Raw genomic sequence first — 15,746 nt, forward strand, 5'->3', positions numbered from 1 at the left:
GTCTGTTTCCGTGTACGTATCTAACTTCAAGCATAAATGAGCCCTAAGTCAATATTTTAAAATGTTTGTTTTTTTTAAATGACATGTTACACAATGATATATTTTATTATGCCTCATATTCCATCACTTTCTCAAACTTATTGCTGAAGTAGCTACAGCACATTGAATTCGACATGTAAATATGCAACCAGCCACCAGGGGGAGATGCTTTGGCTTTCCATTTAGGGAGGCGTCATGTCGAGTTTCACCGAGGCTAACGAGAGCAGAGGGCATAAACACAAGTTATTATCAGTGACTTTGTTGATCTGAATAACTTGTTAGTTACATGACTCATTAAGAATTGAAGTCTATTGTTTACGTGTATTTGTCTTTATTGACATGAAACTGAGTAATTTCTGGGCAAATCTTACAAACACATCATTTCACATATTCCCCCTTATCCACTTTCTCATCGTTCACTTTATGAAAAACACTTTTTTTTACTGTTCAATTTATTAAAAAACATTACATGAAGAGACACCATTATATTTACAGCTCTATAATATTTGGATTTTACATAAACGCTTATACTTGAGATTATAGAGAGTTCAATCACAGTCATAGTATAGTTCCAGTTTTTGTTTTTTGTTTTCATTTCTGTATGCATGGATCACCAAAAACAACAAATATAACAATACGGTTCAAAAATATTTAATGGTAAAATTTGATATTTGTTTTGAAATTATTACAGCTGCGTCACAGATTTAAATTTTTGACTAGTTGGTTCATTTCTCTGTACAACCACATTCTTCGCATTTGTGGTAAACCTGAAGACACAGATGTAGTTGTGGTAGAGAAAGTGTAGGCTGAAGGTTTATGGTCATGTTCATGTACAACGGTTCACGGAAAATCTATCTCAAAGTCCCTCATCTTCATTCTTTATTTTCCTGGTTTTTCGGCACAATTTCAGACGAAGGAAAACATCACACTTAAACGCTACACAAGACACCAACTGCTCGATTGTCACATTTCAGCGTCGACCACATTCAGTCCCTGGCAGATGAAGGGGGAGGGAGATGGCAGTGAGGTTATTTTGAGCTGAACAATCCTGGCTAGACCGGAGCTTCGCCCACGCTCCCTGTGTGTGTAAATTCCTCATGCCCCGATGGCTTTTTATCCTCCCGGGCAGTTGTCATCTTCCGCCAACGCTGGTCAAGCACAGAGAGTAACATCACGGTCAGATTAATTTGATGGGCTTTTCATCGCAATCATTGGCAGACGTGTAGTTGTTGTCGTTGTCGTTATTGTCGTTAAAATCTGCGATGTCAGTACCTGTTTGAAGCTGCCCTTGCTGGTGCAGAACATGTAGATGACGTAGCCTGGGATCAGGATCATTGAAGACATCGCCATGAACCAGCCGATCGCTTGGCCCCACAGCGGGTACACGTACTTCCCCAAGGTCAGAGGGGTCATCTCGATGGCGCTGAAGGTGAACACCCCCTACAAAATACAAGTAAGTTCAAAACGGTCCATTTGATCTGGTGTCAGTTGCAGAATGAGGCCGGTGAGCAGCGATTTATATCACACACTGTGAATAAAGATGGACGACATGGAGCCTATCTTAGATATGTACGCTGCCATTGTGTGTCAGAGTCTGTGCAGTAGAGATTGGTCAATGGAGCCAATATTCAAGTAGAACCAATCACAGATCAGTCTCAGCTGTCAATCATGATGTTTAATCCCCACTTTTATATAATCAAACTAGAAGGGTGCGCTTCATTATCTGATTTATTATCTAGACTGGGGTGGCCCCGCCATAAAGTTGTTACCATCCATGCAGACAGTCAGACCTCATAGTTTGGGAACATGTAGCAGGCCGGGTTTGTACCCTATGATGCAGCCGGCCACCAGGGGGCAACCTGGGTGCTTTGGCTTCAGTTTGGGGAGCAGTCATGTTGTCCAGTCATGTTGTCCATCTATATAATCTATAACAACCCATGATTTCTGACATGCACACCATCAAATTACTTTACCACCATTTACTGGGAGCGGAGTGCACTCTGTCATTTTGGAGGATCACCCTTAACTCTCCATTTAAATAGCTTCCTTCAACATCACACTTCCTCCATCACGACACTACAGGAGACATATAATTTGCATTGATTTCCCAGGGGGCCTCACAGTCCATGAGATGAGTACAAATCACCACACAGCAGAGGAAACACTTCTCCGCGAGGGAGGAGGAAACACATGTCAGAGATCGACTTCGAAAAAAACAATATGAGGGAGTTCAATCGATAATGATTCCCCCGGTGCCTACCAGGCAGATCATTGGCGTGAAGTACTTCCAGCAGAGTTTCCACCAGACACACGGCCGATAGCCGATCATGTCTTCAATGTTCTTGTAAAACCTGTCAGCTCCTGTGGCATAAAGAGAAGAGGACAAAGAAGGAGAAGTGATAACAGCAACAACAAAAGCCAGAGAGATGGAGAAGGCAGAGAGCGTTATCGCAAAAAGTGGAGCCGCTAGATGTAATTTCCTGTTGGACAGCTGCTTAGGAAATCTACATGCAGGATTCATTCAGTGAGTTGGCTCGATATACTGTTGGCTCTCTTCTAGTCAGGGTTCTTGTCTTTCATTCATTTCTTTTCAATTAAAATCAATTGCACCAGAGTTTACTATTTGGCTAATTTGCATCTGTCGGCCCAGGGCAGCTAAAATAGGAGAATAATAATTATTTAAATTATAAAGCATGGGTTATACAGTTCATAGAGGCCATCAATGTGAATGAGTGTATTATATTAGGCACTACAAAACATAAAAGTCCAACAGCATGATATTTACAATCGGACGCATTGTTCCATGCATTCATATTTGTTTCTCAATTGATTATTTGGTTGATTGATTGATTGATTGATTGATTGGTTGGTTGATTGGTTGGTTGATTGGTTGGTTGGTTGGTTGGTTAGTTGGTCCTACCATAAAACCAGGATATGGAGATGGTTTCGAAGAAGACCAGGAAGAGAAGACACATCCCACTGGCGGAGTAGTAATCAAACAGCTTGAACACGTAGAGACCACCCTGGGAGATTCCAACACACACACACACACACACCCACACACACACAGATCTGCTTTAGAGGCTGAATATTAATATCCCCCCTTTTATTGAATAAAATATGCATGATGAATGGATACACCGCAGGTTGTTGTGCGATTGTTTTCCCCAGAGTCAGAATCTTCTTATAACACCAGTTACAAACGGACTCGTCCTTCAGCTAAAACACACACTTCATACTGTACAACTGTTTCTTATGCATTACCGACCATCACCAGGGTATAAGAGGGTAAAATCTACTAAAGAAAAGGTGCATGCCACACCTGTGTGATGTTGGAGAAGCCGATTATGAAAGAGATGAGGCAGACGATGAGGATGAAGACCTTCTTCCTCTTCCTCAGCACCATGGGGTATTCATCCATCAGAGCGGTGATGAAGCCTTCCACTGTGCAGAACTAGCACATGAAGAACATCATGAAGGCACATGGGTCAGAATGAGCTGTAGGCAGGTTATTAAAAGAGGAAACATGAGTGGTGATACTTTGGTCTTATTGTCCTTTCTAAGGAGAGAAGCAGGGGGTATTCTTTAAAGATTTGTTTTTTTCAGTGTTATATACGTATTTTGTTTTGCAAAGTAACCCTGGGTGAGGAAAATCTGCCCAGCAACAGTTGGTGTGTGTTCATACCTGACTGTCCAGGCCCAGCATCATGAGCATGGAGAAGAAGAGGATGGCCCACAGCGAGGACATGGGCAGCTGGGTGACGGCCTGAGGATACGCCAAAAACGCCAAACCCGGACCTAAAACCCACAACCGAGAATCACATTAAAGACAATTCAATGACTTTATATTTTACCCTGTTGGAAATGTTCCAGCAATTGCATATATGTAGAAAATGTACAAACAGCATTCTGTGTAGGATTCACTTTTCTCTTTTCTTTTTTTGGTGTTGAGTCGCATTGAATTTTTTAGCCTCCATCACCTCCATGGCTGCCAGATAAGTTCACTCATGTGCAGTGAAGGACTCAAAGCAGGTGAGTTTGTCTCAGGCTCCTTGTAAAATTCAAATAGGCGACATGTTGAAAACCTCAAGACGTCTCCCCCCTTGTTTACAAGAGGAGCATGTTGGACAAGTTGAGGTTCTATTACCAATGAAATGATAAAAACAACAGAGAAAATAATTATATTATTATGTCAAAACAGTACCATACCTGACGCTGCCAATTCCTGCACGGGTTTCTTGGTGATGTGGGACATGAAGCCCACGATGGAAAAGATGACAAATCCAGCGAACATGCTCGTACAGGAGTTGACGAGGCAGACTATCAGGGAGTCCCTGAAGCGAGAGGAGCAACGTGAATACACAGCTTTGAGTGGAACGGGGGGGAAGCGTGTGAAATGGTAAAGCGCCGTTATTTCATGTCCCTACTTGTAGACGTCGTTGTTGTAGGAGTTGTAGCTCCCCAGTGCGATGAGCGAGCCCAGGCCCAGGCCATAGGAGAAGAAGATCTGAGTCGCGGCGTCCAGCCACACCTGAGAGACGACACGTGCACACGTTTGAGTCCGAACAAGTCTATGTGATTTCTTGTATGGCGGTATTATTTGTGAGCGTGCAAGAAGAGTCTTGTAACTGTATCTAGATCCATGTATGTATAGGCAGATTTGTAACCGTGTGAAATATCTGTAATTGTGTAATGAGAGTTGTGCATGTGTAGACAAGTTTGAAAGCTTGTGAAGAGATCTGTGATTGTGTAGATTAATCATACTTAGATAATAGGGGCGGTGAAACAGTTGACGGAGTTGTAACTGATAGATGAATGCATTTGCAGATTTGTCTACACATGCACAAATCTCCATTCACATTTTAATGCACATTTGAAAATAAATCTCAGCCCGGAATTGTGATATACTTTTACAAATCCGATTACTGATTGAGAAACAGTTACACAACCGTCGGCACACGCACAAATACTACTGGCCTCATAGTTTTTCCCCTACCTCAGAGCGGACGAGTTTATTGAAGTCCGGTGTAATGTAGAAGCGGATTCCGTCGATGGCCCCGGGCAGAGTGATCCCCCGGAAGAACAGGATGAACAGCATGAAGTAGGGATAAGTGGCGGAGAAATACACCACCTTAGAGAGAGAGAAGAACAAGAGGCTACTTTTAAGAATTTAGATTCAGGTTTGTAGCTCAAAGTGCATGTTCCATGTTTGAAAGATCCGTTTCTCTCCCTGTCAAAGCAAAACTACAGAACCTCTTGTTTCCAGTTAACAGAGAGTGAAACATTCCTCTGATTTCCTGGATTTCCATGGCTTCTCTTTTCCAACAGGATTATTTTCCAGACCTTTTAGAAGTGGCTGGAGTTTCTGTTGCATGAGTTTTTATGCTTAATTGGTAACGTCCATCACGGCCGGGTCCTCTGGGGAATTCATTTTTCTCACTGCTCTCAAATTCTACACATTAAAATCCAATTACCCCCGACCGGGAATGTGTGAATATGTTTCTGCTTACATTCGTTGCTTGGATTTGGCTGTAATTTAAAAATCCACAGCAACAGACTGTGATACTTTTTTATTTTAAATTTTTTCTATCACCTCTGAAATGATTTTAAAGTTTGGGATTAAAATAATACCATTGAAACTTTTTCTACTTTCCTACTTCAGTGGAATGTTGAGAGTGTGATTGGATGCCAGCAGCAGAATGAGAAGATACATGCAAGTCATCATCTGAGAAGAATAAATAAATACTAGAATATATATCTCTATTGAATTTAACGATAAACAACCACTATTCGGTTTTGAAGCTAAAGAATAAAGTTGCTATTTAATTGCTTTTGAAAGCAGTGTGAATTCAAATCAATGCAGTAATAAATAAAAAAAACAAGGAAGAAAGAACAATAACTGAAATAATAAATTGACATAGAAAAGATTGGAAGAGACAAAGTCGTCAATACACATTTGTTATCGGCTAAAATGTTCAGCTCATAAATCCAACTTAATCTCAAATCTCAATATATTATAAACGTATGTCAGGTGGGTTAAGTGCTTCAGCTTAATCATCACTCGATGGAAAACTCTTCCCAGAGCTTTCTGGTAGTTTGACATCAATCAATGACGCCCTCGCCTTATTTGTTTTAATGCAGGACTGATGGAGTAATATCACAAAGCCACGTCCAGCTGAGGTATAATTCAGGAGCCGTGACTCAATGCTGCAGAAACTGAGAGGGAGCAGGAGGCTGGAAATGGAGATCGTTCCCTCATCAAGCCTGAGATTGTGTTTTCCTCTGGCCTGATGAGAAACTCGAGTTACAACACGGAGCCAATAGGAGCTCAGTATTCCTGTCTGTGTTTGGGACGGACGGCCGGACTAATGACTTTGCGGATAAAAGCCGCGCTAACTACACATCGATCACAGTGCTCCCACTGCAACAAGTGCAAAGTGAGAATGCATCATGTTTCGCGGGTGTAGTGGCTCACATGTCCACCATCTTGGTTAATCCTGTCAGAAACTGTTTATTGGAACTTCTAATTTCTAAGTTTTGAGAAATTCATGCGATTTCTTTCTGAATCCTTTTAAATGTACGAGAGGATGGAGAGGAGGTGAAGATGAAGCAGGGAGAGAATTTACAGAAGGGAATATTTATGAATAACTTGAGTCTGACCTTCCCCGTCCACTCGACTCCTTTCCAGATTGAGAAGTAAACGAGGATCCAGGCCAGAGCCAGAGTGCCCACCAGGGGCCAGCGCAGCTCTCCAGGCTCCTCCAGACCATTGGACATCTGGTGCATGTTACGTCTACACACACACACACACACACACACACACACAAACACACACACACACACACACACACAGAATCAGACACAGTTACGTACACATTGATATACAGAACATGTCTCGTGGACTTACTCCCAGAACTCGGTGACAGCGCTGGTCAGGTTGGTGGTGTCTGTCAGACTGTAGTTGCAAAAACAATTCTCCGTGTTCCAGGGGTTATCACAGCTTTGCCACGGCAGCTCCTGCACCACACACACACACACACACACACACACACACACACGCACACACACACACACACACACAGAAAAAAAATCGATATGATGAAATCTCCCACAGTTTTGTTTTGTCTATTTCAGCCGAAAACAAAGTTATTAGGTTCAAGAGCTGTATTATTTTTCTTAGAAGACAAACAAACAGTTACACTAGAAATAAATGATTGAGTGTGTGTGCGTGTGTGTGTGTGTTTGTGTGTGTGTTTCTTCCCAGACATAAAGAAACTTCTATCGAGCGTCCTCTTGAGTATCTGCAGTCGACTGAGTCCGTCTGACTTCACGGCCTCAAACATTACAAACACTCCTCAGAATAAAAGACACACAATCCATTCAACAGTGAAAATTACATATAATAGACCTGTGATGTTTGGGGGGGTTTTCGTTTCTTTTTCTTTTTGTTCTCAGATAAAAACACTGAACAGCAATGAACGCTAGATTTTCTCTTCAAAGTCCTTTGATGTCTGCTTCTCAATCCTCCATTTCCCCACCACAATAGCCCCGGGCACAATGTCTGCAAAGTCTTTACACTGCTGTGGCGTCTTTGAGCTGGCCGGTCACGCAGAGGGAAAGAAAGGCAGACAGAGAAAAAGCTGAGAAGGGTGGTACATTGGAATCGGCATTAAATGGTGTCTTTCTTCTGTGACTGGCGTCTAATTACAACCATCAGTCGGGCATCTCTGTCGCTCATCCTGCAGGTCGACCAAACCTGTAACCACTGCATAGAAAAGCCATCAGGTTCAAACCCAGGAGCTTCTTGAATGAGTCGTAAATGCCTCATTCAAACCTCTGTAATGAATTTTTATGGCCAGCTAAAAAATTTACATTATCTCAAAGAAGGAAGGAAGCTTGAGAAAGAGTTTTCCACAATAAGAAAACACTTAAAAAACGCTGCATAGCCAAATTGGGGGAATATTGTGATACGCTAACATCTCCAAACACACAAAATCAGGAGGTCTCTAATGTTTGTGTCTGCAAACTGCTTATAGGGTGAACAGTTTGATCTCTAGTCAAAATTGTTATTTATATGGTTGGGCACCAAATCGCACACGTAATCCAAACAAACTCACAAACAAACAGACAAACAAGAGCAAAAGAAGGCATGACATCCTTGGCAGAGGTCATATTTACTTAGTACAAGCTCAAATGTGCTTCTTAGAACCGTCCTGCGAATTAAATGAAGATATAACCAAACAAAAGACTGTTTTCTGTGGTTCTGAGTAACACACACACACACACTAGCCAAAGCTACACCAACATTTCTGGAATTCTGCCGACGATGTAACGTACCGAACCGAAGGAGTTGAATAGGTAGTAGAGCGCCCAGGCGATTATGATGATGTAGTAGATGTTGAGCCAGAAGGAGAGAACGACTGAAGCCAGGCCGACACCTGGAGGAGACACATGGACACAGGTTAGCTGACACACTCCGGTAAACTACAATCTGACACCAGAGCAGGTTTAACTCAGCCTCTTCATCATCATCCTCATCATCTTGCTATTTGGCTGTTTCTCATGTTTACTCGTCCTTGTCTTTGAGTGTCACTTGGCTCAGAACCACAGTCTCCATCACTGGATGGAGATCAAATGTTCTCCACTCCGGCTCTTGAGCTCGGAGCTGAGGTCCAATTGCTGCCGTGGATCAATCGCAAAAGCAGAAGAAGACTCTGTTGTGTGTCTGCGTCTCAGAGTTTCAAGCCCCTTGACATTTTTCAGTTTAATCTCAAGTGGAGGAAAACACGAGATAACGGGCCCCTGGTTAAACAGACGTGTAACTTCACAGGAGCAACACACTCCCGTCTAATACATCTTTGTCGTCCTGTTAGATCCCCACGGTACCTTTCATCATAGGCATGAGTCTCCACACTCCCAGTCCTCCCACTGAGGTGAACTGTCCCAGAGACGTCTCGAGGAAGAAGAGCGGGATCCCAGCAAACACCAGCGTCAGGAAGTATGGGATCAGGAACGCTCCTGGTGCACCACCACAGAGGAGATAGACAAAACATATCTTAGAATAGACCTGTCACGTAAAAACAGGTTTTTTACAATTTCTACAAAACTGCTCCATCCCTTTCTGGAGTTTTAAGACTTTAAGAATTTTAAACTTTAAGAGTCTTCAGGAGGTTTTATTAGTATAGATGTTCAATTTTATGATTAATTCAAGTTGTTAATTGGACTGACGGCTCGTAATTTCACTTCTTAGAAACTTAAAAGTTCCTTTTGAGCAAATAAGTTTCTTTTTCTTCATTTTTTACATTACATAACATTATTCATTTTGAACTTCAAAAGGAATTGAATTACTATAACATTGGCCAGAGAGTCACAAATCCTGTTCTCCTGAAAACCATATTTTTTATTATCAGTATTTTATGTGAAATCCTAGAGGGACGTCTAGTTTCAGATATTGAACACCAAGGAGAAACATCTCCCATATAATCCCTGCACATAGAGCAAGTTTAGCACGAGAAGTTTCCATTAAAAAATGAAGTTTTCATGAAGGCCGATGTCTTTACTCGTATAAACTGCACCTATCAGGTCGATTTCAGTCGAATGAAACAAATGAACCTCGGACTGGCACAGCTCCCGGTGAGAGGGGAAATATTTTATTGTGCCGCAAGAAATATCAATGCTTTACCACCGAGCGTGTCATCATTAAAGCAGAAATCCATAAAGAAGATTCCCTATCTGTTATAGAGCAGTAAAACACTAAACTTTTAATTTTCCTTTCCCGAGCTGCAGAATAAACTCTTTTGTTTGAATATATTTGAATAAAACAAAGCTTCCTCACTGCATTATATTTTATAATATCAAAATGTTAACCTCACTATAGTTCTTAAACGGTGTTATCTTTGTTCATGTCACTCACCTCCTCCGTTCTTGCCGCAGAGATAAGGGAACCTCCAGACGTTTCCTAATCCGATGGCGTATCCCACACACGACAGCAGGAAATCAAACTTGCCCTTCCAGCTCCCCCTGTCGGGCGGCTCCTCCGTCTTCTTCGTCTTGTCATCAGGGGGCGCCACAGGATCCAGTTCCTCGAAGGGCACCGCTTGTTTGACCTCTGTCGGGGAGTTCAAGGCCACCGTGCTCTGCCCGGTCTTCCCCATCGCGGGAACACCGCAGACCGACGGGGTCGTGAAAGGAAAATCTCCCGCTCCTGACGGCCTGTGGTGGGGCAAAGTCCGACTGAGTCTCTCCCACTGGGTTCAGATGTCGGCCGGACAGATTCGGGACAATGGGCGGACACCGGCTGTGCAGAGAAGCTGTTGAGAGAGACACAGATTCTGTTAAAGCCGGAATTATCAAGCAAGATGTCAAAGCTTTTGGATTTATTTGAAATTGAGAGAAGCAGCTGTCCTCTCGTTTGAGAAGCTGGAACCAGAGACAAAGTGTTTGTGAATAATTGCAGATTTTTTTCCACTGATTTGTTTAATTTGACCAAATTTGACCTTAGGATCTGTGTATGTTCCACAGGGCAGAAGAAGAAATTCCCTGACATCACTGGCATCACATGTTCAGGAAGTGCGAGAATCGAGAGGAAGTTGTTCGACTCGACATCGATTGACCCAGAAATCGTCTGGATCGCTTTGTGCAAACGCTCGAGGTCGAGTTCAGACTTTTCTTTTTCTTGAAAGACCAGCTAAAACAATTTTTCAGATAGATTTGACTCACTCAAAGCAGCTGTGAAAATGTAATAAACAGGAATGTGAAAATGTAAACGTATATTGATGTTTGACTGCAGTCTCTCCTGATAAAAAGCCTTTTTCATAATCCTCTTAATAGACGAATCAGTTGAACCTCCTGGTCTTTGATGCTTACTGATAAAAAATAGTACACATATTATTAATAAGGCCATTAAGATCACACGATTTTAGTATTTCTAAATTCCCATGCTATGAATTGCTAGGTTTAATTTATTATAAACTAATGTAGATCCTGTTCTGAGCTAAATCAAAGTAACTCAGATTTTATTTTCCTTTTTTTTCTTGCGTAAGAGAGTTTTTTTGAACGTTTTTCCCGACAGCTTACTATCAATAAAAACCTTATGCAGGTAATAAATCACCCAATTCTTCTTTTATCATCTAAATGGCTCAAAAGCTTTGAACCAGAGGACTACAGTTGAAAATCTGCCAGCTGGCTAACACTGGCAGTTTCACAGAACTGTTGATCAAAGTGTGTCATCCAAACTAGAATGACTTTTAAATGAATAATTACAGTCTGTGGCAGGACTTTGGAAACCAAAGGGCTTTTTCTGTGAACTTATTTTACCGTCACTGACCGAAGCCAACCTCATAAACAACAGAGTTTAAAGCAAAAGGAAGGAGGAGGAAGAAACGAGGTGCATCCTACCTGATAGTTTTCAAAGTCCTCCGTCAGCTCATCAGCTTCACTTCAACACACCGACATCACACAGCCAAAAAAGAATCCAAAAAACAGATACAAATCAAAAGTGTGAGAAGCTAAGAAGTCAGCTCTCCAGGTCCAGAGGAAGCCGTTATGAAGCCGTCCTGCTCCCCCGAAAACCTGTTTCTGATTTCGCAATCCTTCTCCGCACACTGTATTTTTTTCAGGACTTGTGGCCGCTCCTGCGCTCAGTATCGAGCAGTTGATAATAAAGTTCGATCTGTGTGTCTGCTTCGATTACAGCTCAGTTCTGACCAGCCAGGCCCCGGGGCCGCGGGGGATGCAGTATGTCAATCGTCCAATTCTGGTGGAGAACTCCAGGGACGGCAGCAGAGAGTGTGTGCGTACATATGTGTCTGTGTGTGTGTGCATGTTGTGTGTTTGTTGTTATAGTTGAGGTTGGCTCCTGCCAGCACCGTTGCCATGGTATTTCCAAATAGAGAAGGGCCTGATCAGTGAAAGAGCTCGTGGAGCTTTGGAAAAATGAAGCGAGCAGTGACTGTTGGCCAAGACTGTGGAAATGCATGAGCACAAATGCGACCGATGCCCGGAGCAGACGGACGATTAAATAAAAGATCCAATCGACACATAAAGTGACCTGATATTCATCCTCAGTGGCCTCTGCAAGCAAAACATGATCTATCTTCAAATCTCTCTGCAAAACGTTCAAATTTATTCACATTTTTGGGAGACATGCAGTTGATGCATATGGGCAAATGTATAAATGTGTGTCTGTACAATGTTTGTTTCCTGAAACTTCCTCCTGTTTCTCTCGTAGAGAACCAGTTTGCTCCGTAACCCCAGTAAAAGTAAAGCTGTGGGGAATAAAAGTTCAGGTTTGTTTTTTAAAAAATGGCCCCAAGAAATGACGAATATATTTCCCCCCAGTTTTAATCCTGTGTCCCTGGATTCATAATTCATTTATCTCATTTACATATGTAAAAGAAAGACACAAAATCGTTCTATTTTTACATTTCTCTTCCTGTGGAACTCTTTCAACTGTTTGATGAGTCATCGTGAACTCAGGGCCGCACTACTTTTGACTGTAACGACAATGCGGCTGTGGATCTAAGCTGAAAGAGGCATGTATATGGCTTCACTCTGAAAATGACTGGATCGTGGTCTTCGTCTGATTCATCCATTAAATCCATGAATAAAGGTGAAGGTGGTAGTGGAGGTTAACGGTGCTGTCAGGATATATCTTGTTTAAATTTGGCCAAAGCTTCCGTTAATGTTTATCCCTGTTGGTAAATCTGATGAAAAACTAAAGTTAATTTAGAAATTTATCTGTGAGAATATCCTGTTAGAAATAATTTGAATAAAATTGGGGATTTCTCTGGGTTTGAAAATGTTTGGCTGATTCACGTGCACAAATTGAACAAAACCTCAAACATGGATCTCGACATTTTAATGAGAAATTATTACACATTTAATCAGACGCCAGGCAACCATGTAACATAGAAGTTTTAACACTAATATCCTGACGTACTAAATTTACACCCATAGTGGATTCAGTGGCGTTATCTTAAACAATGCGCAGGCTTCATTAATATTAATGTAATCAGATATGAGACACAAGGCCTTTGTGTCGCTAATCGCAGGTGACCTCCCAACGTGAATATCTACCGCAGATATTCTATCAGCAGCCAATTAGAAAGACTAATGAACATTCCCTGAATGCCACCAGCATCACCGCACTAAACGCCCATGGGGTCTGCTGATAGGTTGGACGGACGGCAGATACCAAGGTTTCGAACGTGAGAGATTAAATCATATTGGAAGCTTAATTACAGCCGTAGTGAGTCACTCCTACAAAAAGCAGATTCAGTGTAATCTTTGGTGAGGCTTTGTATTGTCCGTGTGGAGCCCCCTGGTGGTAGCTGGGATGGAATCGGAGTTGTCAAGGCTGGTTTTCTTCAATATGTTTACATCCTTCCCCAAGATCACAGCAGCATCATTACGATTCCAGAGCAGTTTCCTGAATATTGGAGATAAACACAGTTTTTTAATGACTTCTAAAGGCTCATTGATGTTCAACGTTAAATACGGAAAAAGATGAAACGGAGCAGTACCACAGGAAATCGTGGGGGCAGCAAAGCTAACAGTTTAGCGAGACGACTATAAGAAATGACGAAGAAACTTCAACATTGGCTGGAGCTTTTTTAGGAGATTTACTGTTCAACCTTTTACTTATCCTTTCTTAACTAAACCTCTTGCCTCTGCACTGCCCACTAGTGGATGATTTTAAAGCTGCTTCTACATGTATCTTCTTACTACAAAGTCCTGATTTGCTGCATAAAAATCGTTGTCGCTCTGATTGTGCATTGTGCTGCTTTAGATCCATCGTGATGCCTTGTTTTCTCTACTTTGGAGCAACTGCCTAACTTGTTACTTGTGAGATTTGCTGAGCTTGCGTAGAGGACAGAGATAAAACCTCGGGTGGGACAGTCATTTGTATGCATGAGCTCCGGTCCTGTCGCTGCTTAATGAGCTTCTGGAGCAGCAACAAATGATCCCTCAAGGAAACTCAGATTATATAACACATATTTCAAATAATGAATGTGTGCAATTTTGAAAGTGGTAAATTCCGTCAATTATCGATATTCCCTGCGTCTCCAAAAGAACCCGTGTTGCATAAGATCTATTGAGCTCGATGGATAATGCTAGTGCGATTTATTCCGTCTAAATATTTGTCTTCATGATGCTGTAAATTGATTCCGATGTTGGCAAACGTATAATGGGAAAAGCCTCGTTTGTTCGTTCTGCAGAATCCTGTTACTAGAGAGGAAGACTCGGTATGATGCATTAAATCAGTATGAGAGTTGCATTATGACATCATATGACAAATGACTCAGCAAAAGTTTCGGTGCGGAAGAATCTAACGAGAAAAACACAACAATTGGTCAGCATATACACGACTTTGCTGTAAAGTGATAACTCTTGCCTGACATGCAGAAAAGATGGTCTGCACTGGAGGGTGAAGCCAGAGGTATTCAGCTGCAACATGGAACTTCACCACTAGATGTCATTTAATCGTACACACTGAAACCTTTAAGCGAGTGGGAACTTCTACCCTTCTGTATCTCTTCAACTCTCAAATGACTTTGGCGACCCCCTGACCTTTGACCCAGCATGAGCATCAGTAGCAGGTCCAAGTTTACACTTATCAAGTCAAATATCTCCATGTACCGAGTCTACTTCCTCTTTGCTCGGCCCGCCGGCCGCCTTCAGAGAAATATTCCTCAATTACATCTATAAAACACAGAAAATAGTTTGGTATTCAAATAAAACTGTTCCTTTGATTCAGAGCACATGTCGTGGCCCCTGAATTAGTGGGGGTGTTGTTATAAAGCAAGGAACAGGCCCCGGGACCAGTGCAGGTCGAAATTTAACAAAAAACGGTAACGCACTATTGAAAAGGAAAAGAGAAGTACAGCAGTAGATGGTTGTAATGCACCTTGACATCTGCGACCACTCGCCAATAAACCAAACAAAGAGGGAAGAAGAGGTGAATGGGATGCGTATACAGGCGCCGGGTATTACCAACAGCTTCATCCAGTAATGCATTATAGGGAAATTGCACGGTGCATAAATTTCCTTGGGGCATTCATCCTCCCCCCAGTATCCGCAGCATCAATATCCTCGTTCTCCATTTCACTCTGCTCTCCTTCCACTACCCCTGCATATGTTTTATCACCGCAAATCCTTGTGACATTGCGAATTCACCGAGGTTTACGCGCCCCAGAATAAACGGAATAAAACGCACTGTCACCATAAGAATCAACCGGCCCGCCGTGGAACTGCGATGCGTTCAGGGTCGCCTTCGTCCTGGTTATTTCCGTCATGCGCTTGGCTGAACAACGAGGTCAGACATCTTTCTTTACTCTCTCACCTCGTGACCGATGTTTTTTTTGCAAACAATGAGAGGCTTCGTTAAACATAGATGAAGACAGAAGGGGAGGAAGCGACGGCCCGAAATTCAACCCCGAGCGATACAATGTCGATCAAAGGCGCGAAGAATGTAACACTTTAACTTTTACATTTCTTCATGCAAGAGGTGTTATTTTCTTATATTTCCCCAAATGAACACAATAAGGTGGAAAATTGTTGAAGGACACTCTAGCTCTTGTCAAACAGTACATGTCACTAGCTGTTTATAAGACTTATACAGAATAGATTGCAGTTTTGAATGTGATGAATCTGCTGCTTAATACATTTGTACCAATTCTGAGTTGAATCCTGGGCGAATTGTATCT

At 42.1% G+C, this 15,746-nt stretch overlaps 1 protein-coding gene across 1 annotated transcript; it reads right to left on the reverse strand.

Annotated features, from left to right (window-relative positions):
• Nucleotides 1–376: 376 nt before the first annotated feature.
• slc6a1l (solute carrier family 6 member 1, like) lies at nucleotides 377–11,782 on the reverse strand. The gene is made up of 15 exons (XM_062383366.1): nucleotides 11,437–11,782; nucleotides 9,953–10,349; nucleotides 8,926–9,057; nucleotides 8,377–8,477; nucleotides 6,947–7,056; nucleotides 6,700–6,832; nucleotides 5,036–5,170; nucleotides 4,467–4,570; nucleotides 4,249–4,373; nucleotides 3,725–3,837; nucleotides 3,362–3,493; nucleotides 2,960–3,062; nucleotides 2,300–2,400; nucleotides 1,312–1,479; nucleotides 377–1,187 (listed from the first exon to the last, which is right to left on the reverse strand). The coding sequence occupies exons 2-15, from the start codon at nucleotides 10,191–10,193 to the stop codon at nucleotides 1,092–1,094; spliced, it is 1,794 nt and encodes a 597-aa protein (XP_062239350.1). The 5' UTR covers nucleotides 10,194–10,349; nucleotides 11,437–11,782; the 3' UTR covers nucleotides 377–1,091.
• Between the last annotated feature and the right edge of the window lie 3,964 nt (nucleotides 11,783–15,746).

This window comes from Platichthys flesus, chromosome 23 (assembly GCF_949316205.1).
Source record: "Platichthys flesus chromosome 23, fPlaFle2.1, whole genome shotgun sequence".
NCBI classification, from domain to species: domain Eukaryota; kingdom Metazoa; phylum Chordata; class Actinopteri; order Pleuronectiformes; family Pleuronectidae; genus Platichthys; species Platichthys flesus.

What these genes read in the sequence shown, in the direction of transcription:
- slc6a1l (XM_062383366.1), bottom strand. Translation starts at nt 10,193, where the DNA reads ATGGGGAAGACCGGGCAGAGCACGGTGGCCTTGAACTCCCCGACAGAG. An exon ending in TATTCAACTCCTTCGGTTCG is followed by an intron (nt 7,057 to 8,376) that starts GTACGTTACATC and finishes TGTGTGGTGCAG; the next exon opens with GAGCTGCCGTGGCAAAGCTG. An exon ending in CTCCATATCCTGGTTTTATG is followed by an intron (nt 2,401 to 2,959) that starts GTAGGACCAACT and finishes TTTATGCCACAG; the next exon opens with GAGCTGACAGGTTTTACAAG.